Raw genomic sequence first — 25,724 nt, forward strand, 5'->3', positions numbered from 1 at the left:
AGGGTGAGAGTTTACACAATTTATTCTGCGCAATATCAGGACTGGAGCAAAAAAAAAAAATACACAGTTTTCCAACTTTGCACTAGTGCAGGGAATGATCATTGCTGTCACACTCTCCTTCCTCCCATAGAGGACATATCATCCCTGTCCTTCCCTGTGGTCAGCTGCTCACCGTATGTGACATGCGGGCTGCTATACAGTGCAGCCTCTCCTGGGACATGCACTTGTGTCTCACCAGTAATATCATACTAAAGCTGACAAATAGACAGCTTCTAATAGACAGTGATCTGTGCAGGCCTTCCTAAGAGATGCCTCCCCAAGGCATCATGGGATACATAGCTACCATCATCTCTACCACAAAGATAGTGGACTACTCTGCTCTCAACATCAATTTAGAGGCTAGATGGGTGAAATTAAATAGTACCGTTATAATGTGCGTGAAGTGAGCGACATGTGCATTTGCTACAGTTACTTTCTTAATAACTTGATTTATTCCTTGTTGTGATTTAGCCTCTACCTACAGTGTCCATACATTACTGTGGTATGATGTGCCAGCCTGGTGGTGTGGGACAGAGAGGTGGAAAGTGCTTTCCACAATCCGATGAGGACTATATTAAAGACTCAGCATTAGAAATAAGCGCAACTCAATCATGCTACAGTTCGATCGTTCAGTATTTGAATACGGGTGGCTGAAGAAGTTGGATGCAGCCCCAGCCTATGGCTGTATCCATGTTTACCTGGACTTCCTAGGGCTGCACTGAACATGATCGGACTCTAGCTTGCTCGAGTTGCACTTATCTCTACTCTGCACCTGATCCTAGGATCCAGAGCCTACTTTAGTGAGGTCCCAAGGCCTTGTTCTTAAAATGGCCACCTCCTTTATCTTTCCTTCAAAGACACACTTCACAAAAAAAAATGTCCAAAGTAAATGGAGTGGGAGATCAGAGACGGAAATTAAATAGACTACAATTTCCACAAACAATCCCAACACAGTGACAATATGACAAGTGAAATAAGCAAGAACACAAGCCAAACAGTGCTTACCCACTCATCCAAATCCGCAGGCTTTGCAAAATGAAAAAGGGGAGAGGGAAAGAAGAAAAGGAGAGGAAGGAGAAGAAAAAAAAACAAGGAAAATGTCAGTGATTTATTGAGCCCAAGTTTCCACAACACAAAGCCTTATGTTGATTCAATGTAGAGAGAGCTTAAGAAATAGAACAGAGAAGAGCAGCGATTGTTCCATAAAGCTTCCTATACTGGCAACAGGACCAAAAGGTAGACTGTTACAAAGGCTCAAAACGCGTCACCCGGAAAGCAGCGCTGCAGGTGTTGGATGAGGCCAAATATAAACCCCCTACACACCCGAGTCCTGGATTTATATCATCGCCACATTCCTATTTTAAAGCTCTCCTTTATAAATGATAGAAATACAAAAAGTATAAACTTTGAACGGGGAAGAAGAAAAAAATCTTTTATGAAACATTTTTTGAAATATAGAAAGAAAAAAAAAAGTAGGGAGGGGGATGTAGGGAGTAATGTATTCATAACCCGACCTAGAAAGGATAGAAAGGGCCAAAAATATCAGCCGGAGAAGAGCAGCAGTTAAGGCTTCTGACAGAGTTTGCTTTGGAAGATTTGTACAGCGGTTAGACCTTTCATATGAGGTTAGACATCCAGTTCTCCATGAGTGCGGCTGTCCAAAATTGCCAATTGAAGCGTAAGGAAGAGATGTGGGGGGTGGACAAAAAAGAATGAATAAACTAGGACATTGAATAAAATGTTAAAGAAAGGATAAATCTAACCAAAAAAGGACTGATAGATTTTTGTTCATTTTTATTTTCCCTTAAAGCGAATGACCATCTTATCAATTTTCAGTCTGATGGTTACGTGTTGATCCATTTTTAAAAATTTTAATATAGACATCCATGTGCCACTTTTCTGATACACACCTCCAAATCTCCAGTATAGGGGACCTTAATCAATAAATGGCATTTAGGACATTTCGGCTACTGTTTCACACCTCCTACTTAAACAATTTTCTACATAAACAGTATACAAACAGCTCCCCCTAATGGTGATCATAGGAAGCTAGAACTATTTGTTTTTCCCCTGCAGGAATAAGACAATATCTACTGAAAAAAATCTTTCCATTCCAGTGGATCCACTATTTTCTGCCTGAAAGAAACCTGGCATAGGAGCAGTAATATTATTTTAGGTTATAACTTGTCACAGATGTATTTACTTTACAAACCATGTACAGTATTAGGGCATTGTTTTGTTTTGTTTACCATGCGCAAGAAATATGTTACATTTCATCCTTCAAGGTAATAAGAATGCAAAGAAATTAATTCTGTGTAGGTTTTTTATTTTTTTTTTACTTCTGTATTGCGGAATATTATGACTGTCTCTGTTGCACTATATATGGTATACTGGGGGGAAATAAATTCCTGGATGGTATGGTGTTCTACTTCTAGAAAGGAGTTGGCAGACAGTAGTTGGACAAAAGGTCTTTCTTACACAATTTTTTTTTTAGTTAAGAATGTTCTTACTTTGTTCTTCACCTGGTGTCATTGATCATGTATGGCCAATATGGACATATGTAGCTTCCAACATAGACTAAAAATTGGTTTGTGTCTGCAAAATGGTCAATGATCAACCAATCATTCGCTTCCAGCTGTATTCATACATTCACAGTTTTGTTGCATTCCTTTTTTTTAAATAAATTAGAGCCCAACTGATTTTAAGGGCTGCACAATTGTGTCTGAATTGGCTCCGCCATGTGGTCAGCATTACCAGGCTTAATCTGATGGTTTATGACAAGAAAAACACCTGCAGTGAAGCCTGGTAATGCTGATCCCATGGCAATACACGAAAGTCAAGTCAGACAAAACTGCAGAGCCTACAAAATCGATTAGGCTCTAATTATGTAAACAAAGGAATGCAGTAAAACTGTGACTGTGTGAACAATGGTGTGTTTACACAGAGAGATTTATCTGAAAGATTTCTGAAGCTAAAGCCAGGAATGGATTTGAGAAGAGGAGAAATCTTCCTTTATGACCTGTTCCCTGTTTATAGTCTGTTCCTGGCTTTGGCTTCAAAAATCAGCCCTTGCAAAACTATTATCGGACTGTGTAATAGGCCCAGGAAATGGCACTCGTTTACAGTATTGATGGGACCTTAATGGTTGTTCAACATGCAACCTACTTCTGTCCATTATGCGTGTGGCCACCTTTAAAGTTAATCAGAAAGCTGTTATTCACTTTCCAAACTGCTGACACTGTTAGATAGCTGTTCAAGGAGACACATGGACATATGAGTCTGTATTTCCAAAATGTAGAAAAATGCATTTATCCTCCAGTGCAAAGTGTCAAAGAGGCTTTCCTAAGTCTCTGAAGTGCTTTGGGCTGGAAGGCTTCCCTTTTCCTGCTTGATTGACAGTCAGATGGAAGTTAAACCCCAAGAACGATCAAGAAAAGGGGGGGGGTATGGGGGGGGCAAAAAGGCATTCCAAGTTGAAGCACTTTACAGGCTTAGGAACGCCTCTTTGACACTTTGAACAGGAGAATATAAGTGTATTCTATGTTATGGAAGTGGAGATGGATAAATGAGAAATACCATGTGAAAGCTTGACCTAACAGGATCAGTGGTTTGAAACGTGACTTGCAGCTGACAGATTCAGTTTAAACTGTGGCACATCGGCTTACCTAGCAAACATTTTATCATCTTTCTGGGTGAAAACCACACATAAGTAAAAATGCATAAAGTCATAGGAATTTCTTTCAGCCTCTCTATTCTACACAGACGTGTTTCCCCATTTCCTGAAGTGGTTATCCAGGATTTTAAAAATCTGGTTGTGTCTGGTATTATAACTAGGCTCTATTCTATGCAATACTGTACGCAAACTGAAAACAAGAGGGGCACTGTTTCTGGAATAAAGCCACTATGCTTTCTTTAATCCTGAATAATCACTTTAGGATGACCATAAGAAAAGGACATTTCATCAGATCTCTGAGAGTCTGGATATTATGCAGAGCTCGAGAAAGGAAATATCTAAATTCATGACCTTCTCATTAATACATCAGATATGGTTATTCTAACTATATATTGATCGAGTCCTAACGATCCACTTGCAGGGATTTCTTACGACTTAACACTGTACCGGATACGTATGAACAGTAAAACATGAAAAACTCCTTCAAATAAATCTCATAGTTAAGAAAAATAAAACAGAATTTATATTACCTTCATAAATCAGTGCAAAAATATGTAAAAGGAAGAGTGGCAGTGCATTACAACATTCTCCAGAAAAAGTATGAGAAATCACTGAAATCTACATAAATTGTCTGCTACCTGTCCGGGATTTACTAACCCAGTTAATCAATCCTCAGGTTAACAGCTACATTTATCAGAATCTGCCAGACGTGGGGGAGGGGCAGGTGCTAAAGAAGAGAAATAGCAAATTTTTTTGTAATTACACAAATGGTATCTAGTGTGAAGTTCAAGACAAATTACAAAACTGAAGTACATGATATTACAAGAGCGAGGTGAATCATCACACTACGCTCGACTTGAGACAATACATCATCCACCAACTAATTGCCACCCCTTCCCCGAGGAGGTCCGGCAGAATGGGTGCAAAACCCTGGCTACCTATTTGCAGCGCCTCCCCTTATCTCTTGTGTTCTGGGCCATCAGAATCCATAATCTTTCACACCTTTCCACTCCAGTGAGGCAATCTGCAGTGACAGAGAAGACTCCTCTCCAGACACCCACCTCCCACCCAGACCGTCACTCCCTCGCTAATTCTCTGCTCAAGTCCATGAAGCGCAAAATTACAGACATTTCAAATTAAAGAAGGAGAAAAAGCAAAGGAACCTTATCAAATCAACATTAGCATCATCGGAGTCTTTAAAAGGAAATAACGGAGTGAAAAATTACAAGCCGGCGTAAGCAAGGAGATGTTGGAGTAAGCTGGTAGATTTTCAAGTGCTGAAGACCTGCACATCTTAATGGGTTGTCTAAGTCCATCCTAAAAGTCATTAACCGGACAATTAGTCAATGAAGTGACCAAAAGGGGCGGAAAATAGCCAATATAAAGTAACAAGATAAAGTAACAAGATAAATGCTCGGTGCAGTTGACGGACAATTACTTAGGGTTGTATAAATCCGCATTCATTTTATAATGCTCTATTGGATCTAAACTTAAGGAAAAAATATTAATAATTTAACATAAAAAAACAAAAACTTTGTTTTATGTACAAAACTCCTATACAAGACTGTATGGATACACGACATGGAGTTCAGCACCTTAAATGGAGTAAAGTCACAATTTCTTTATTTTTTTATAGGGTGGTACAGAGGAAAAGGCAAACACTTGGTTAACGTGTCTTGGGAAAGACAAGTGTTTGTCTTTTCCTCTGTACCACCCTAATGAAAATAGAAATCATTATTTTACTCCATTTAAGATGCTGGACTATATGTTGTGTATCCATTCAACTCTATCCTGGATTTTTTGCGTACTGAATGGGAGAAAGGAGCAGGTGAGCTGACCAATTAGGTTTGATGGTATACATGACTGTATGTCTGACTGTTTTTATGTTGATGCGCCCATTGTAGGGGCTTACAGCAGAGGATAGTGATCCCAGAAGCAGCCCACTGTCCCATGCCATCCTTCCTTGGACCAAATTTTGGTTGGCACTATTTTATACTGGCACCTCACAAGAGCAACAGTGTTGGAAACCCTATTAACCAGTTGTTGAACCATCACAATTTACGCACAACCTTTGGGTCTGTTCACACTTAGTAAACAGGCAGAATTCGTCGCAAAGCCCCCGCCACGGACTCGCCTTGGAATCCCACCGGCTTCAGTGTGTCATGTCAATTCAATTGACATGTCAATTCTTTGAGCGGAGCCGCGCAAGGTATCACACTTACACACTGAGGCAGGTGGGATTTTGAGCGAAGTCCAGAACAGGGGCTCCACGCGGAAATCCACCAGTTTTACTCACAGAGAACAGACCCTTATGCTTGCCCATCTTCCCAATTTAAAAAAATCTACTATCAAAAGAAATATTTAAGATGTCCTAGCACCTCCAATAACAGGGTCATATACCTCCATAACAAAGTAAATCAAGCAGTCTTCATTCCATGGGAATTTTAATACAAGAGCCTACAACAGAGTCACCGATAACTGAGCAGATCTAGAATCCTGAAACATACTGACATACGAGTATAGCCTGCAGTAACCCAACAAATCTTCTAACCAGGTGGAAGATCCCCATTAGGATATAGTACTACAGGTTGGCATGTAGCTTTACATCAGATAATCCCCCGATTTATATAAAATATAAAATAGAGTGCAGTAAGTGATAAGTACATGCCATCTGTCTGAGACCTCTCGGGCACCAAGCCCTAAGTGTACATATAGGCAGGAGCATCATCAGCTCCCAGACAGATGACACTGACTAGCTGTATATAGAATAAGCCGAGTTTCTGGGATAATGTTTGGAGGCTACGGCTCCCACTAGCTCAACTCTACCTCGTAGATACCCTACCCTAAAACAGCCTAGCACAGACATCACAAAGGGTTAAATGTCAGCCTTATTTTAGGCAGTGCAGACTCACAATGATCTATATGTGTGGAGACGATCTCTCAGTTCATGTGACAGATACAGATGTACAGATAATAGCTGTTTATCTTCTCCCAATCATTATACATGGATGCTCTAAACTGTAATAGTCCTTGGTAATGAATGAGGCATTTCAGCAAATAGCTCGTGGGGTCATTACAAAAGCTTTCCCTAGATTTCTACTGCAGATTTACACACTAGAGCAAACTGAATGATTACTAGTGAGAAGTCATTTTGAAATATTCTATTATTTCGACAATTGTTCCCCTTGATATCACTGCAGACATAATAGGGGCTGCACAGAAGACAACCAGTTTCCATGCATGACTGGCAGCTTTTATACACCGCCTGAGCTTTGCAATAAAAAAAAAAAAAAAAAAAGGGCTCCATCGCTCCTTCCTCCTGACAGTGCAAGGAACAGTGGTCAGATAGCTAATAGTTACAGTTTAGATGGCATTAATAATCTTTACCTCCATACCCACCCATATACTATCGGGGTATAATCAAGGCCATATACCTCATTTGCCCTTAAAATGCGCCAGTGTGCTCCATAAGATCATTGCATACATGTTCTTAAATACTCAGTGCTGCTGCGGGCTGTGCTCCATCTAGGTTTTCTGTCTTTAAAACTGGTCCATTACATGCAGCCCAGCCCTCTATAACAATCCCATGAGTCGACACTTCCTGAAATACTCTGTGATACTGGGGGATTCGGATATTATCCATCAGTCAGTGACTTCTCACTTGTCTCTATTACACCTGACACATCACTGTTCTTGTGACATTGAGTTGAGAGTTGGGACTCTTCAGGATTTTCTAGCACAAATGTATGGCCTGTGCTGCCATTAAATAGTCATCACCCATTTATCGGACTTGATGCTGTCTAATACTATATTACCCTGTGGCCTTGTAGCCATTTTAATTTTGTAAAAGAAATTGTCTAATTACATCCTTTATCATCACCTCACTCAAGATAAGCTGAAATACTCTGTGCTGTTAGGAGACCCTGCTCCTTCTACGATCTCAGAATACGACCTAACACTTTTCTCTGTTCTCATCTCCTGTCGGCACCTGTCACATTCATCCCTGTCCTCACCACCATCATCATCACTAACCTTGCCACCCTTGTGCTCCCATGGGAGGCTCCCACATGAGGACATGCACAACCGGCCAAAAGGTCACTCTATTTACAGAGAAAAGACAACTTATCGAGGTCAGATACTCCACATGAGGCATCGCACTATTTACGTCACTCAGCTCATCTATGGCATACAGGCGGTTAACCAAGTCATGGACGTTCTCACAGTTCAACATAAAGGAATACAAAGCGGGTGAACCAAGCGATAGAGTGCCTTATGATTAATTGCCCTTTTTAAATTGCAATTATGTCATTCACCAGAACCCAGGAACATTCATTTACAATTTGCTGAGTGAATAATTGAATAATTACCAGCTCCCTGAATACAGTCCACATGCCGGGTGTTATAAAATACAACAAAGAAAAATGGTTAAAATTACCCTGCAAAAAAAAAAAAAAAAGGTCAAAATTGCTGCCGGTTCTGTCTGCCTCGTTGGGTACTGAACCTTCTTCATACACAATTTCTCTGAAGTAGAAGAGACTGTTCAACTTGATATGACTGGAGCAATATTCTAAGTGTAAGTAAAAAAAAGTGAATGGTTTCTAGATCTGGGAGAAGTGGAATTGGGAGGATCAGAATTAAAATAAAAAAAAATTCAAAACTCTAATCCATCAACTGTAGCCGCTAAAAGAATGTAATCTATGCATATACTCTAACATCAAACAATTCGGCAGTACCTTTGATGAAGAAGCTATGACACCATACAGAGACCCTAATATTACAGCACCAACAGGCATGTGTGTCTGTACCCAACCCCCATTTGACCCAGTTCAACAAAGAGGCTATGTGGGGTTGTTCTTACTTAGCTTTACAGTTGCCCACCAGCTGCTTTATCATGATTGAATAGGAGTCTACTTTTTTCTTCTCAAACAACTGATGGGTTTGTTACAAAGTCAGTTTAGGCGCCTGGATGTTCAGACCCGCTGAAAACCAGAACAAGCCAAGAGAAGAGTTCGGCTGAGCACTTCTCTACACTAGGAGAAGGATTTTACAGTAAGTCTATGAAGAACATCTCCCGCAGTGAGACTGGGAGAGCAACACTCTACTGGGTGCTTCTTCCTGTTCATTCTAGTGAACACCCAGACCAATCGACGCTTTTGACATTGCCACAACTTAAAAACTTTCTCAAGAATGGCCACTGGGAAAGAGGTGCTGATGGCCAGGGTTTTCTGAAGATCTCTTCTCACATGTCTTGTAAATACTTACTCGTACCAATGCATTACATTCCCATTCTCTAGCGAATAGGTCCCAATAGAGCCAGACACTATGTACTCTACTACTGTGTAGGTACATGCCTAAACGACAAAACCAATGGTAACACCTACTTGTCAATTATTTATCAGTGTACAGGAGTAATATCAGGCTTCTAACATGGCCTAGAGAAGTTATTCTACAGGGAATACATGTATATACTAAAATAGGCCAGTCAGGAGAGCCATCAGGTATTTGTTTAAGAGTTGCATTTCTGTAGGACTAGTGTACAAGCCCCTGTATACTCCACTGTAATACTTTGTGGGTACCTAGCAGGTGGGTTTATTTAGTCATTGCTTGTGATGTTCGCGCATAACTGAGCACCGACCTGATGAAGAGTCATCTGCACTAAAACGAAAATTATGTAAGAGAATAACCTCTAAAAATGCACCACATGAAGAAGAAAACTTGTCACAACATCAGCGGAGGAATAAAAAAGGAGCAAGAACTGATCTCTGATATCACACCAGCAATGAGGCCTCATTATCAACATATAGACAAGGAAAAAATAAATTAATTAATAGAATAAAAAAAAAATCCTTCCCATGCCCGGAATGTAGCTGCAGATGACAATCATAACCAATATGATTAAATGACACATTAGTGGACTAATTATTACCAGTGTATTAAAGATCCTTCTGGGAAATGCCAAGTGTGTTTTACACTTTCTCCCCTGAGGACGACTGATGTCTGTCAGCGCACGCCGCATTACCAGGAGGGTCTCGGAGGAGTCGCATGGGCTGTCTGAGGAATCATTAGCAGATCAGCCACCATTCTGCTATTAGGAGGATGGCAGAGGGAAGCGACAAAAAGGTAAAGTCTGTAGGGTATAGCTTACATGAAAGAGAAGAGCAGAAGGACAACAAGAGACCCCAAGCCTAGTAAAAAAAAACGTTCAGTTTTTGACACATACCCGACACGTAACAGCAGTGATAGTATGTTAATAGGAGACAATACTTTAATAAGGATACATTTGTATATAGGGAGAAGTCTTACAATATTTATATTCTTGTATATAGGGTGCAGCGTTATTGTGTAGTTATATTCCTGTACATAGGAGGCAGTATTAGGGTGGGTTTACACTACAGAATTCTCGCGGACAAACTCCGCGGAATTGCGTCGTGTGTCCGCGCACACGGGCGCGCGCCTTTCCGCCGGCTCCATAGACACCATTCTATGGGCCGGCATATGCTGCTATCCGCCGAAAGAACTGACATGTCACTTCTTTCGGCGGATAGCGTAATACGCCGGCCCATAGAATGGTGTCTATGGAGCCGGCAGAAAAGCGCGTGCCCGTGCGGACGGACATTTTCCGTGAGAATTCCTCAGTCTGAACCCACCCTTATAGTAATTACATTCTTGTACATAGGGCACAGTTTTAGGGCTCATGCACACTGAGCAAAAAGCGAGGAATTGAAGAGGAATCCGCTCTTAATTTCTGCTTGAAATTCCTCCTGCAAAATATAAACAGAGCAATTTCCGCTCCCGTTGTTCACACTGCAGAATTTCTGAGCAGATTTTTCTGCCACAGTTCAGCTTTCCGCCCAAACAAGTAACATGTCACTTCTTTGGGCAGATTCTGCTAGAGGAATCCTACAGAAGTCAATGGAGCTTGAATTCTGTTTGAAATTTTGCTTGAAATTTTGTACGAATTCTGCTCCAATTCTGCTCCAATTCCCCTCCTGCTCAAAGAGGAATTTACAGCAGAAATCTTTTGCTCAGTATGCATGAGCCCTTATAGTTGTTACATTCTTGTACATAGGGGACAGTATTATAGTAGTTATATGCACAAGCCTGGAAAAACAGAAATGGCTGCACATCGCACCCATGGTTGATACGAAAGCCTATCAGCTACATTAAAAACCAATCTCAGTAGTTAGTATATAATTTGATCAAACCATATTGCCTCATGTACCACGTGCAGGTCTTCTGGTACACGAGTCCCTATGCTAAACAACACTGTGCCGGTCAGCGACCAAACCCTTGTGGTTTGATCCTGTGACAGTGGGGTTGCAGGGCTTTCTGTGGTCCCCCTTCCCTGCTTGCACACGCTCTGCGGAGTTGGCGGTCGCTGACCGGCACAGTGTTGTTTGGTTAGGGACACATGTTTTAGAGACCTGCACGTGGTACATGAGGCAATATATAAACTTCTGATGTTGGTATTTAATGTAGCTGAACAAGTTTTCGTATCAACCATGGGTGCGATGTGCAGCCATTTCTGTTTTTCCAGGCTTGTTCATTATAGTAGCTATATTCCTGTACATAGGGAGCAATAGGGAGAGAAAGAGCGCTGCACCTCACACCTATGGCTGACACTAATGTCTCTCAGCTACATTTAAGACCCAACTCCAGGATGTTGGTATATAATTTGATCAAACCATATTGTCCCTACACTAACTCACCACTGTGTCAGTCAGCGACCGCTAATCCTGCAAAGCAAGCACAAACAGGGAAGGGTGGCCATAGAATGGGCCAGCAACCCCACTGTCACAGGACCAATCCCTGAGGGTCCCTCCAAAACCCAGCATGCACCGCCGGTGGAGAAAGCTGCCACCAAGCAACACAAGTGTGAACGTGGTCTTATCTCTCACTATTGGAACTGCAGGTAGAATGGGAAAAATAGGAGGTACTTGTCATGTGTGCACAGGTGCTTCTGCTGATTGGGTTCACATGGGTCTTATCGCAGTTATATTTTTGTATATAGGGATCAGTATCATAGTAATTTCATTATTGTACATAAAGATCAGTACAAATATTAATAGTTATATTATTATACATAGGGGCAGTAATATAGTAGTTATATTATAATAGTTATGGTTCAGGGAAGAAAAAGAGCGCTGCACCTCACACCTATGGCTGACACTAGTGCCTCTCGGCTGCATAAAAAACATCAGGATTTTGCGTATGAATTGATCAAGCCACACTGCCCCATGTACCGCGTGCAGGTATCTGACACATGGGTCCCTACACTAAGTCCACACTGTGCCGGTCAGTGACCACCACCCCCGCAGGCGTACATGGGCAGGGAAGGGGGGCCATGGAATGGCCCTGCAACCCCCATGCCACAGAACCAGACCCAAAATGCCCCCCCCCCCAAAAAAAGAGAAACAAAATACGGTTCAGGGAAGAAAAAGAGCGCTGCACCTCACACCTATGGCTGACACTAGTGCCTCTCGGCTGCATAAAAAACATCAAAATTTTGTGTATGCGGTACATGGGGCAGTGTGGCTTGATCAATTCATACACAAAATTCTGATGTTTTTTGTGCAGCCGAGAGGCACTGGTGTCAGCCATAGGTGTGAGGTGCAGCGCTCTTTTTCTTCTCTGAACCGTATTTTGTTTCTCTCTTTTCTCAGTGTTTTTGCACTCCTCCTGGAAGACCCACATAACCGCAATTAGCAGGAGACACCTGAGTGCATGTGCTTTATCCCTCCTGTTTGTCCCATTCTATCTGCAGTAGCAATGGTGAGCGCAATACCTTATCCAGACTTGTGCTGTTTGGGGGCAGCTTCCTCCGCCGGCGGTGCTGGCTGGGAGTTTTTTGGGGTGGCATTTTGGGTCTGGTCCTGTAATACTGGGTTTGCAGGGCCGTTCCATGGTCCCCCTTCCCTGCCTATGCACGCCTGCAGGGGTGGTGGTCACTGACCGGCACAGTGTGGACTTAGTGTAGGGACCCATGTGTATCAGATACCTGCACGCGGTACATGGGGCAGTGTGGCTTGATCAATTCATACACAAAATTCTGATGTTTTTTGTGCAGCCGAGAGGCACTGGTGTCTGCCGTAGGTGTGAGGTGCAGCGCTCTTTTTCTTCCCTGAACCGTATTATAATAGTTATATTCTTGTACATAAGGGGCAGTATTAAAGTAGTTATATTCTTTTACACAGAGAGCAGTATTATAGTAGCTATAGCTCAAGGAGAAACAAACGACTCGCACCAAGCCCAAACAGAGTCCAAGTTGGAATATGTCCCTAGTAATATTAGTAGATCCTAGCGGTGCTCATCGCAGACATAAGAATCCAAACATTGTAAACAGAAGAAGGCTTGCACTCACCGTGGTCCGATTGATGAATTTATACTTAGGGAAGCATGTAAGGGAGGGTGACCAGCAGATATGCTATACCTGGGACAGACTGTTCCGGGGCGTTGCCCTTCTACTCACCAGTTCTCACCCCACCCCAGAACACTAACTCATTCCCACACTATGTCTAGTAACGACGATCGTTGTAGCAGTCCTGCCCGCTTTGTACTATAGTAGTTATATTCTTGTACATAGGGAGCAGTATTATAACATTTACATTTGTGTACATAGGGGCAGTATTATAGTAGTTATATTCTTGTACATAGGTGGCAGAATTATAGTAGTTACATTTGTGAAAGGAGCTGCTGCACCTCACACCTATGGCCGACACTAATGCCTCTCGGCTACATTTAAAAACCAACTCCAGGATGTTGGTATATAATTTGATCAAACCATATTGCCTCATGCACCAGGTGCAGGTCCCCTGGACCACGAGTCCCTACACTAAATCAACACTGTCGTTCAGCGCCCGTTAACCCCGTAAGGCGAGCGCAATCAGGGAACGGAGGCCACGGAATGGTGCTGCAACCCCACTTTCACAGGACCAAACCCCAAGGGCCCCCCAAACCCAGCAGACGCCGACAGCGGAGAAAGCGGCAACCAAGCAACACAAGTGTGAACAAGGTCTTACTGCTCACCACTGCAACGGAGGTAGAATGGGAGAATTAGGAGGTACTACCATGTGTGCGTTGATTTTTAAAATATAGCAGAGAGGCATTAGTCTCAGCCATAGGTGTGAGGTGCAGCAGCTCCTTTCTATGACTGTATTTTACTTTTCTCCCTTTTCTAAAGTGGCTAGCACCCCTCCTGGTAAGACCCATGTCACCCCAATTAGCAGGAAGCACCTGTGCACACATGGTAAGAAACTCCTATTTCTCCCATTCTACCTCCGATGCAGTGGTGAGTAGTAAGACCTTGTTTACACTTGTGTTGCTTGGTGGCTGCTTTCTCCGCCGGCGGCTCCTACTGGGTTTGGGAGGCCCTTGGGGTTTGGTCCTGTGACAGTGGGGTTGCAGGGCACTTCCGTGGCCTCCCTTCTCTGCTCGCGCTCGCTTTGTGGGGTTAGCGGTCGCTGACCGACACAGTGTTGATTTAGTGTAGGGACTCATGGAGGCCAGGGGACCTACACGTGGTACATGAGGCAATATGGTTTGATGAATTATATACCAACATCCTGGCGTTGGTTTTTAGCTGTGAGGCATTAGTGTCAGCCATAGGTGTGAGGTGCATCTGCTCCTTTCTCTCTATGACCGTATTATAGTAGTTATATTCTTGTACATAGGGGGGAGTATTATAGTAGTTACATTTGTGTACATAGGGGGCAGTATTATATTAGTCATATTCTTGTATGTACAGGGCAGCAATATAGAATTTTTATTTTATTCACAGAAGGTTGTATTACAGTAGTTATATCTTTGTACATAGGCAGTACTATAGTAGTTACATAAAGAATAATAAAGAAAGACGATTTATAGCATTTATACTATTCTATAAAAGCGGGCAATACTATAGCAGCTTTTCAAAAATGTCAAAAATCAAACAAATGTAAGTGGCAATTCAGTATGAAGACTACAGCATAAAAAGAATGTAAAGAAAAACAATGTCAATTAGAAACTGGTATATATATATATATATATATATATATATATATATATATATATAATTTTTCTTCTTTTCTCTGAATAGTCAGGTGGGCATGTATGCTAAGCTCAGGGGGGGTGTAAATATAAGGCAGGCACAAATCAGGGGTTGGAAATCAGGGTCACATTTGCGCCTTTTAAGTAAAGTTCCCACCCACTCACTATATAGGGAAAAGTTGACAACAGCAACAAACTTTACACTGACCACATTCAAGCTTAGATGTAGGCACAATATAATAATGTACCAATGTCTGCACAATGCATGAAAAAATAAAGTTTTACCAAAAAGGTAAAGTTCAAAGGGGAGACAAGACATTGGATACTTAATGATAATAATCATTGATTATTAATGATAATAATGATAGTAATCATTAACAATACAAAAATACTCCCAAGGATCCCATACAACTTGGAAGACGTCCAACATGTTCAAGCTGACTATCAGATATTCAAAAGGGCCGATATCCTTTAGTCAAGTGAGGAGATCAAGATAGGATAGAGGTGCTGTCTATTTTAACAAGTAGTAGTGAGAAAGTAGAGAGTAAACGCCTAAAACGGATATCAAATTCTTCCAGTTCATGGAATGGAAAATGAAGAAACAGGGAAAGGGGTAGGCAAACAGAATTAACAGAACAGAATACAATAAAGAAGGACCACCCAGTGGTATTTAAAGGGGTTATCCAGCACTGCAAAAACATAGCCACTTTTCTTCCTCTCGTCTCCAGTTCAGGTGTGGTTTGCACTTAAGCTCCATTTACTTTAATGGAATGGAGTTTCAAAACACCAACCAATCTGGAGACAAGAAAGGGGGAAAAGTGGCCATGTTTTTGTAGCGCTGGATAACCCCTTTAATCAGACAAAGGATTTAGCGGTTTTACGGCCTTTAGAATTTCATATTTATTAGTTTTGATGGTAACTCAGACAGGAAAACCCTAACAAGATCTCAAAGTGTTATAGCAGCTTGTGGTGAAGGGCATTTTGATAGCAGACATAAGGGTAAGGGTACTATTACACAAAACGATTTTTCAACGATCAACGATAACAAACGACCGCTATGGCCAACAACCTGAAATCGCTCACCCAATTACACAGAACGAAAATCTTTACTTATGATCGTTCTTGTGGTCATCTTGTCATCGCTACTGCGAATGACCAAACGTCTTATTACATGCGATCATACATACGAACAAATTTTTTGTTCGTCGTTCGATTGTTGCCGCGATTACACCAGAAGATTATTACTTAAATTCAATTATCTCTTCAATTCAGTTGCTTTAAAGATTTTTGCACGATAATTGATCAGTGTAAAAGGCCCTTAAGACAACAAATGGACAATATCCTGAGCACAAATCAATCTTTTGGATAAGATGGGAGGCTGCTGGGTAATTTATAGAATTTAGAGTAGAAGTCAAAGAAATGATCACAGATATTCAAATGATATCTAAACCAATCTATTAAAGCACAAGTGTCAAACCGCAGCCGTCCTACTGTTGCAAAACTAGAATTCCCATAATGCCTGGACATGTAAAGTTTTGTTTGTCCAGACATGACAGGATTGTAGTCACAGTGATTAAGTTAAAACGTCAAAGTATAAATGTAATGGATGCCAGACATTCAGGTTGCCCAGAAACACTGCACGCCTAGCATGGACCTTATGCATGCATTGGAACTCACCAAGGCAGAAGTTGTCTCTATTTCAGCCTGAACTTCCGGCGCCAGCTATGTCTGCACACAGAAGTTTTAACCTGAGCGCCCTGACAAATGTTTAAAGCTTGCACAGTCCAAGCAAAGATGCTAGAATGGTGTGGGCAATGCTGCCCTTCTCAGACCCAAGCTCCCAAAGCCCTACGGTGGCCTTCCCCGCCATAGTAGAGTAATGAGGCACTAAGGTGGATTCTAACTATGAAACATAAAGGTCCCCATACACCTTATACTTTTTGTTAATGGAGATAGGGTCAGGTGGTGAATTTCCATTTTTCTTTGTTCTGGAAAAGATAAATTGCAGTCAGAGCTCTCTGACTGCAGCTTAACCCCCCCCCCCCCCCCCCATATTAAGTATACAGGATTGCTGGGCTGTGCTTAACATTCCAGAGGAGGGGGCCAGACAAGAGAAATAGCCAACGGCCAAATGATCAGTCAGATATTTAAGGTGTATTATCACCTTAAGGGGTATTTCGCTCAAATTAAACTTTCAATATGCTGCTGTGAATTTTCTGCTAGGTCAGCTTTCTGCAGCCACTATTCATTGAATAGCGGCTGCAGAGAAACTGTCAGTTCCCACAATGGACCCTGCGGCTCCGGTTGCAGGCTCCATTGTGTGCAGCAGAGAATGAGGATGCGGGTGCACATGATGCGTCCTCATACAAATTCAGCAGAAACACAGTACCAGCCAGGAAGATCTACACTAACACCGGCCGTTTCGTGACCCGGCCAGGTCACGGAACAGCTGTTGTCTTATGCAGTGGGAACGTGGCCTAAGTCTGTGAGTCTAATAAAGATTGGTTATGTCTCACCTTTACAACGGTGAAGTGAAAACCGTTCTAGCTAAAAACCATATATTCTTAAACATAGGGGGCAGTATTATAATGGTTATATATTTTTTTACACTGAAAAACATCTCGTCCCAGTTACAGTATATGGTACAACAGGGGCAGTATTATAGGGCTTATATTTTTGCACTTAGGAGGCCGTAGCATAGTAATTTTATTCTTGCACATGACCACGGACCCAAAACTCCCGTCATAAGCATCCAAAAGACAAAGACAAGTCTTAAAAAGTTACATATGGATTGTGCAGCATCTAAACTTAAGGATGGTGTGGAGCACAGCACATAGAGTAAGGGGGGAGGGTGACAGTATGACTTTAAGCAGCTATATTCTTGCACACATGAGGCGAAAAAGGTTTGTAGCAAAATGCTTGTAACTTAGGAACTGATGATAATATTAATTGTGACCGGAGCTGTAGCGGAATGTCAAGGTAACTGTACAATATGTTTTTACCTTCATCTTTTCACATTTCAATTATAGTTTTTTTGTGCTTCTTTAAAGTAACAATCAGGCGACCAGCATTTGTTTTAGCCACCGTGTGGCCCCGAAATGCTCCATTCTCTGTACAGAATACCGATCTTTGAAGTTGACATTCAGCTGAATTCACCTTAATCTTCCCACTGAGCAAACCAGCCAATTATTAGCTACCGCTCATGAATAAAAATACATTATTATTAAGAAGGGAGATTAATTACATTTTTAAAACATCCCTAATGTGAATGCAGAAGAATTCAGACAATATCTCCTTAATGAATGGGGAACGAAAACTACAGAAATATCCCAGCTTATCTGATACGCAGGAGGGCGGGCACAGCCGCAGGAATGATTAATTGGCAGTGGTGTTCATTCAAAGCCTTTTTAGCATGTGATGATGCCACTTAGACACCTACATGTGCCCTGGCACAGCCGGGGATTTATAGGAAGGTAGGCAGAGCTCTACATCGACGGAAAATTCTAGGCAGGATTCTGCCAAGTGCAAGTACCCATTAACAGAAAGAACAAGAATTAGTAACAGTGCAGTAATTATCATGTTCTACTAGGTAAAACACAATTACTTGGGGGCGCTCAAAAATCTTAAAGAGGCTGGCCATTTTATAGTAAAATAGTTCAGTGTATAGTATTAGTAAGTGTACTCACTGTATATAGTGACAGAAGCTCCGGAATATTGCAAAAAGATAAAGTCAGGCACCCCTCTTTGTGGTAAGTCTGTCCATAAACTGGCCGACATGGAGGAGCATGTGACTATTCCCTGCCCTCTGTGTTTCAAAGGTACAGGGGTTGTCCAGGCTCAGAAAAACATGACCACTTTCCTCCAGAAACAGCAGCACTCTTGTCCCCAGTTTGGTTTTGGATCTGAACTGCTATACCACACACAACTGAGACAATGGGGCAAGGGTGGTACTTTTGCAAGAAAAATCGGGGTGCAATGTCTTATGCTGGATGACTTAAGAACAGGAAACAAATAAAAAGGTTCCCTTCAAAATAAAAGCCTAGGGGGGGGGGGGGACTACATAAAATGCATTGACTCTAACACACGCCCTAAACTGTTATAATATTGAGGCCACTCTTACACACAGTGCAGCCACCATGTGCGTCCCTTAAATCATTTTAAGCAGCCACAGCTACCGCTTGCAATTTGCTGATAATTTTGGGTTGCACCTGCACCTGCCACTGCTTACAGCGCAAAGCCTGGGTCCTGCTTGCATTTTAGAAAAGCATGCTGTTGTTGCAGCCAGCAGCGCTGCATGTAAGAGGCCATAACACTACTGACAGGAGAAATAAATAACATTCAGGGTAGCTTCACACGTACCGTTCGGCAGGAGATTTGACTAAATGAATGAACACAGTATTAAATCCGCAATTTCAAAGTTGCTGCGGATCCGCTGCGATGTGGTACGTGTGAAGCTTTCCTCAGTCTAGGATTGGGGTATATTAGGGAAGCAAGGGAACAGTCAGATCTTGACACATTGGAAGCTGGAAAAATGGTCACGTTTAAGGACCGGAATAACCTGACAAGCACACAGTAGGAACAGACAGACAACAGGGTCAGAGGATTTTCAATACGGCATGTCTTGGGAGGCGTTTCCAGCATGCAGTGCTTAGTACCTACCAAGAGTGGTCCAAGGAAGGACAAGTTAACATGTAACATAATGTCGGCTTTCCAGGCGCACTGATATAGGTAGGTAGCAAAGGGTAGCCTACATGATCAAATGGCATAAAGGAGTTGCTATAGCACAAGTGCTTAAACAAGGTTAAAGGTGTTATGGCAAACTTAAAACTCATCACCTATCCACAGGAAAGTGAAAAATATCAGATTGGTGGGGGTTTAACCATTGGTACTCCCACTGTTCATAAGCATGGAGAGAACCGAGAGATCCCTTTCCATTGTGCTTAGCGGGGTGCACATATGTCACTTACCTGAAGAGCAATTTGCACTATGTGAGGCAGTGCAATGCTCAGCTGGAAAAGGCCTGGCATTTATTTGGATGCTGCTTATACATTTATTACCTAAACTCTGTAGCAGACCAAGTACACTAACTTACGACAATTGCATTCCTTAATGGCAGTGGTCTCTTTAAGCAGGATAAAGGACACTTGAGGAACTTGACCTCCTAGTTCCCCAGATCTTAATTTGTAAGATGTGCTATAAAAATAAAGTCTGATTTATGAAGGCTACACCTTCCTCAAAGGGGTTCTTTGGATTAATGTTCTCAATCACCTGCTGCCGAACCTATGCCACTTTTCTGACAGTGCCTGACTCAAAGCTTCCCACTGTCCAAAACATAGAAAAATGCCAATCACTGGCTGAGACCGGTCACCACTGCAGCCACTGATTGGCTGAGCAGACATTTCCTATGTGTCAGGACATGGAACAGTAGGTTCTGAGCAGCTAAACAGCCACAAGTAGAAGGTGTACATTTTCTTACCCCACTGAGAGCAATATATATATATATTTTATTTTTTTAATTTTTTTTTATTCCAAAAGACATTCTTGAATGTTGTGAACAAAGATATTGTGCAGTTCCTGTCATAATAGTTGGAACTGCTAAGGTTGCACAAAAAGAACCAAGATACAGTGGTACCTTGGTTTAAGAGTAGCTTGGTTTAAGAGCGTTTTGGTTTAAGAGCTCACAGTTTTTCAAAATTGTGACTTGGTTTAAGAGCTCCCTGAACTGGGTGGGAGCGCGAGTGGAGGAGGGACATGGTCTTTATAGCGGGGTCAACAGCCCTGTACTCTGACCCAGAGTCTGATCCAAAACATAGCAGATCCACTTCAGGCTGGGACTTACATCAGAGGACAGGACTGTGGAGGTAATCTCTCCATAGCTGTAACCCCTCTCTCCCCGGACAGAGAGTGCTGCATGTATGTGCCCACATCTGCCCTGCTCATTCCCTCCTGCTCCCTGCAGTCTCTGTCAGTCCTTGTGTCCCATCCTCTCCATTCCTGTATAGTAACTTATATCACATATTCTGCTGTTTCTGAATGTTTGTTTCATTAGTTTTATATGTTGTTCAGAATAATAAATCATTATTTTGGGGTGTGGAACCAATTATCTGCATTTCTATGATTTCTTATGGGAAAATTTGCTTCGGTTTAGGAGTGGATTTGGATTACAAGCACGGTCCCGGAACGAATTATACTCGTAATCCAAGGCACCACTGTATTTGCAAGGTTATGGTTCATTGGTGTATGTACATACGTACAGTGAAAGAGTCCATCAAATTCAACCCATAGAAACCCTACTGTGTTGATCCAGGCGGAAGGCAAAAATACCTTATTGAGGCAGATACCATTTGCTCATCACATAGAGAGAAAAAAACTTTTCTGATTAAAAAATGGCAACCAGAATACATTTTCGGAGCAGTGTCCTATCACATGAAATCTAGTACCCTTAACTTGTAATATTATATTTATCAAGAAAAGCATCTAGGCCTCCCTTGAACTTATTTTTTAATGGGACATAGTATAGAGCAATGAAGCACTCTATACTGGTGAAGGCCTTATGGACTGCCCTGGGTTGTGAGAGCAACAATGCTGCATTTAGGACTACAAGTCATGACATTGCTTGGTTACAAACATTTGTCACTGGGTCCCCTGAGGCTGTAGCAATGGCAGCAGTGTATGGCAACCCTAAATTGCTCTGAAATAGATCATACTCCAGAATCTCGCTTGCCTTCTATATACTGTTCCTTAGTACCATGATCCCTGCAGCTGCTTGAAAATTAAATCTCCCAGCATGCTAAGGACATAGGAAGTGAAACTGCATGTACTGTTGCTATAGCCGAGACACCTTTACAGCCGTTATCTAAGGTTACAGGGATATACTGACCCTCAATTCTAGCTTCAGAGTGGCTCCTTCGTGGCATAATGGAATACAGAGTCCTTTAAGGGGTAAAGTGACAGCAACGCATTCAGCGAAGGCTTGCTGGATTGCACTGTACTACCTGTCTTGATGTGACAATACACATAATATGAGAAAAAAATAAATAGGAATACCGTAAATGTATATACTCTGTGGACCTCACTAACAGCCAAACGGTTAAGTGCCTCGCGGAACAAAGCAGCTGTTTGAAGCCTTTGAAGTCAGGCGTGTAAATAGCAGAAGCCAGAGTCAACATTTCTGGGTCTCTCCCAGTTATTACTCTCCTTGAAATTAAAGTAGAAATTGTCAGTCCAGTTGTGTCCTTTGGCTGCCATCTAGTGGTGACAGAGCAGAAGTGCACAAAGGAGCATCGGAATGTGTAACCTACCTGTCAACGTCACGTTTCCAAAACTTGTAGTTAAAGGTCACTTGTGTTAGATGAAGGCCCCCTCATAGGTCCTTGGATGTGGCCTTGTTATTATCAAAGTGTTTACAACAGACAGTCTCATGCAAGGAATCAAATGAAGGCCCTACATCAGTGAAAGGTTAGAGCTAATGGAACATACACTTTCAGGCTGCGTTCACACTACGTATATTTCAGTCAGTATTGCAACCAAAACCAGGAGTGGATTAAAAACACAAAAAGGATCTGTTCACACAATGTTGAAATTGAGTGGATGGCCGCCATTAAGGGTATAAACCCACACACCGTATATGCAGCAGATATGCAACAAATACGCAGCAGATTTGTTGGTACAGATTTGTTGCTGTGTTCAGTTATTTAGATCTAATCTGCTGCGAGTTTGCTGCGAGTTTGCTGCGTATCGCAGCAGTAAATACGCTGCATATACGGTGTGTGGGTTTATACCCTTAATGGCAAATATGTGCTGTTATTTTAGAACAACGGCTGTTATATTGAAATAATGGCAGTTATTTACTGTTATATGGCAGCCATCCACTCAATTTCAACATTGTGTGAGCAGATCCTTTCTGTGTTGTTAATCCACTCCTGGTTTTGGTTGCAATACTGACTGAAATATACATAGTGTGAACGCAGCCTCAGTCTGCACACAATTTGTAATTGTTCTAGGTAAAGTTACCAAAAAGATCAAGAAAAATTCAACTATTACTTGACTGATAAGAACATAGATTGCTCATATTGGTAAAAGAGTTGAGTGCTAAATTGTAAAACATGATTGAAAGCTATAGCTACTTTTAGGCCATGTTCACACAACAGATTTTTTCAGTTAAAAAAATGTATTGCAGATTTGGAGAAGATTCAGCTGCCAAAATGCAAGGCAGATTTCAAATCCACATGCGGAAAAAAATATGTAAAGCTGTGCACCATCAACAAGTGTGTATTCCCACCCAATTGAGCTGTATAAGAATGGACACCCATATCTCTTCTAATTGTTCATACACAAAAAAAATTCAATGCGTTTCAGATATTATCTATCATGACATGCCATGATGAAGGCTAATAGACACGTTGGCTATTGTGTGATTATTCTAAGATGACTCACACCGCCCCAGTCTAACATTCACACCCTATTTCACTATAACATTTCTGCCCATCAGACTATTAAGTTAAAAGTGCAAATATTTAACTAAGCAATAAAACCCCTATCTCAGAATAGAGGGATCCAGCAATAAAAAAAAAAAAAATTATGGGCACTTTTTTTGGGGGGGGGGACAGAGTATAGATACTCTGAGGGCCCTATTACACAAATATTACACCAAGAGATTAGCGGTCAATAATTGTTTGGTGTAATAGCGCAAGGTAAAAGACCACGATCAGCTGACATACACAATGTCGGCTGATTGGGGTCTTTCAACGTGTTGAAAAATCCCAAACATGTCAGCAACGGACTGCTGCACATAGCTCTGTATAATAGGAGCGGCAGCAGCAGACCACCACTGACTTCAATGGGCAGCCCGGACGATCTTAGGACCATCTGGACAGGCCCTTTCACAGCTCCCCGTCCCCCTTCTTTTCCCGCTCGCTATCTGTGCGTGTAATGGCACCTGACAGGTGGGCTCTCACTACCTTCTCCAGATCATGCTGTATGATACGGCCTTTAGTCTCATATCTGTAATTAAAATCTATAACCCTAAATCAACAAAATGTGTAAAGCATTAACTAGTGAAAACCAGCTGGGCTGTGATTGGTTACTATGAACCATTTAAACCAGTCTCTTTACTCTGTCCCATCTTCAGAGCCAGAGTAGTTACCTAGATATCTGCCGCACAGAAATCCCACCCACCAGAAGTCTGCCGTCCATAATTTCATGGCATGTGACCTCCTTACTTCTCTATATTACGGTTACCAATAAACACTGGCTAACAAAGATGACACCAAGTATAATATATATAAATAAGTGCGTAGACATCTAGGTTCCATATATAAAATAAAAGCCACCATACATTCCTAATCCTCATCCGGCAACTTATTGATTATGTCAGAAGTAACTGCAGATGACCGGCCAATCTATATCCACCATACGCCACAATACAACTTATAGCCTCATATAGGCTAGTCAATCACCTCGATGCGCGAGGAAACAGGGAAAGGTCAGAGGTCAACTACTTCCGTCTTGGAATAAACACAGAGTCAACACAAAATGGCTATTGCTATTCATTGGCTGAGAAGTGATCTGTGTACGAGGCTCATATAACACATTGTGATATCTCATCTATTGGAACAGAGCCTAAACCACAGGGGGAGGGGGGCAGAACGCCAAAGTCCCTTCTGTCTGTGAGTTACTATGTTGCTAGGAGACGTCAGTCCCCCAAGAGCTTGCCACTTTAAAAGAATGGGGACTGATGAACAAGCTGTAAAATGAAAGGGCACAATTTATTGTTTATTTTAGGGGGGAGGGCGGGAGGAGGGTGGGGGTTGTAGTTTAGATTAAATGCATTGCCAGAAATACACAGTGGTGGTCATTTGTCAAGTGTGACACCAGGGGAATTCTGATACAATTTATGAGAATCGCAGAGTTGACTGATACAATGTAACAAGAGACATATGGACAGGGGGACCGAGTCTGACGCTGGGACTGAGAGGATGAGGAGAGCCATATAAATTATGATAAAATGTGTGGGATGAGATTTAATATTCACATGTTATGAGGAAAGACCATATAAATAATTCACCAAGGAGGAACCCATTTAATGCGAATGGCGCTGGGTTCTGGGAACAATTAGAAGAAATTTTTAAATTCCTATTATCAAAAGAGAAGGTAATAAACAGATTAAACATTCATGCACTGATAGAGGAACCTGACTCGACTGCTCTTACATTAACCCTTACATTAGTCCAAGGTGTACAGCGTTACCCCAGACGTGCTAGAAGGGGTTATCCAGTGTTTACATTTTAAAAAAATATTGCTGGCCTATTGGTAAGCATAAAAAAAACATCTTCTGCTTACCTCTCCATGCTCCCCCAGTGCCCCTGCTGACTGCAGCTCCGCTACTTATGAAATCATCTCGGGAGTGACAGCCTGCTCAGCCAATCAAAGGGCTGTCCCGTCTCAGTCTCACGTCCCAGTAATTGGCTGAAAGGGCTGTGTCTCCCTAGATAGTCCCGGAAAAAGCCAGGCTGTAGTCAGCAGGGGACAACAGCAACACCGCATTGGGACACTAGGGGAGCACAGGAAGGTAAGCATAAGGGGGGATATTTATCAAACATGGGGTTAAGTGAAACAAGCTCAGCTGCCCCTAGCAACCAATCAGATTCCACCTTCCATTCCTCACATACTCTTTGAAAAATGAAAGGTGGAATCTGATTGGTTGCTAGGGGCAACTGAGCCAGTTTCACTTTACACCATGTTTAATAATCTCCCCCAAGATGTTTATCATGTTTACCAACAGGCCAGCAATACATTACAAAATATTTAACACTGGAAAACCCCTTTAATGCCAGTTATTGTCATTTGGGGGGGGGGGCTTAATACACCATAGGATATTGTTAGAGATATGTCAGCCAAATCAGTCATCTCAACAGCCTGACCAGGTACCTGCAGCTAGACAAATCCAGCAAGGGCGATCACAGGTTTCCCAGACAAGACAGATAAA

General features: G+C 42.0%; 1 protein-coding gene across 2 annotated transcripts in view; it reads right to left on the reverse strand.

Annotated features, from left to right (window-relative positions):
• CHCHD6 (coiled-coil-helix-coiled-coil-helix domain containing 6) overlaps positions 1–25,724 on the reverse strand; it is a 236,229-nt gene that overhangs the window by 165,818 nt on the left and 44,687 nt on the right. For both annotated transcript variants that reach the window (XM_069966731.1, XM_069966732.1), the window contains exon 5: positions 1,045–1,065. In XM_069966731.1, the coding sequence (XP_069822832.1) occupies positions 1,045–1,065 (21 nt within the window). The remainder of the gene's footprint in view (positions 1–1,044; positions 1,066–25,724) is intronic.

Source organism: Dendropsophus ebraccatus, chromosome 4, assembly GCF_027789765.1.
Source record: "Dendropsophus ebraccatus isolate aDenEbr1 chromosome 4, aDenEbr1.pat, whole genome shotgun sequence".
NCBI classification, from domain to species: Eukaryota; Metazoa; Chordata; class Amphibia; order Anura; family Hylidae; genus Dendropsophus; species Dendropsophus ebraccatus.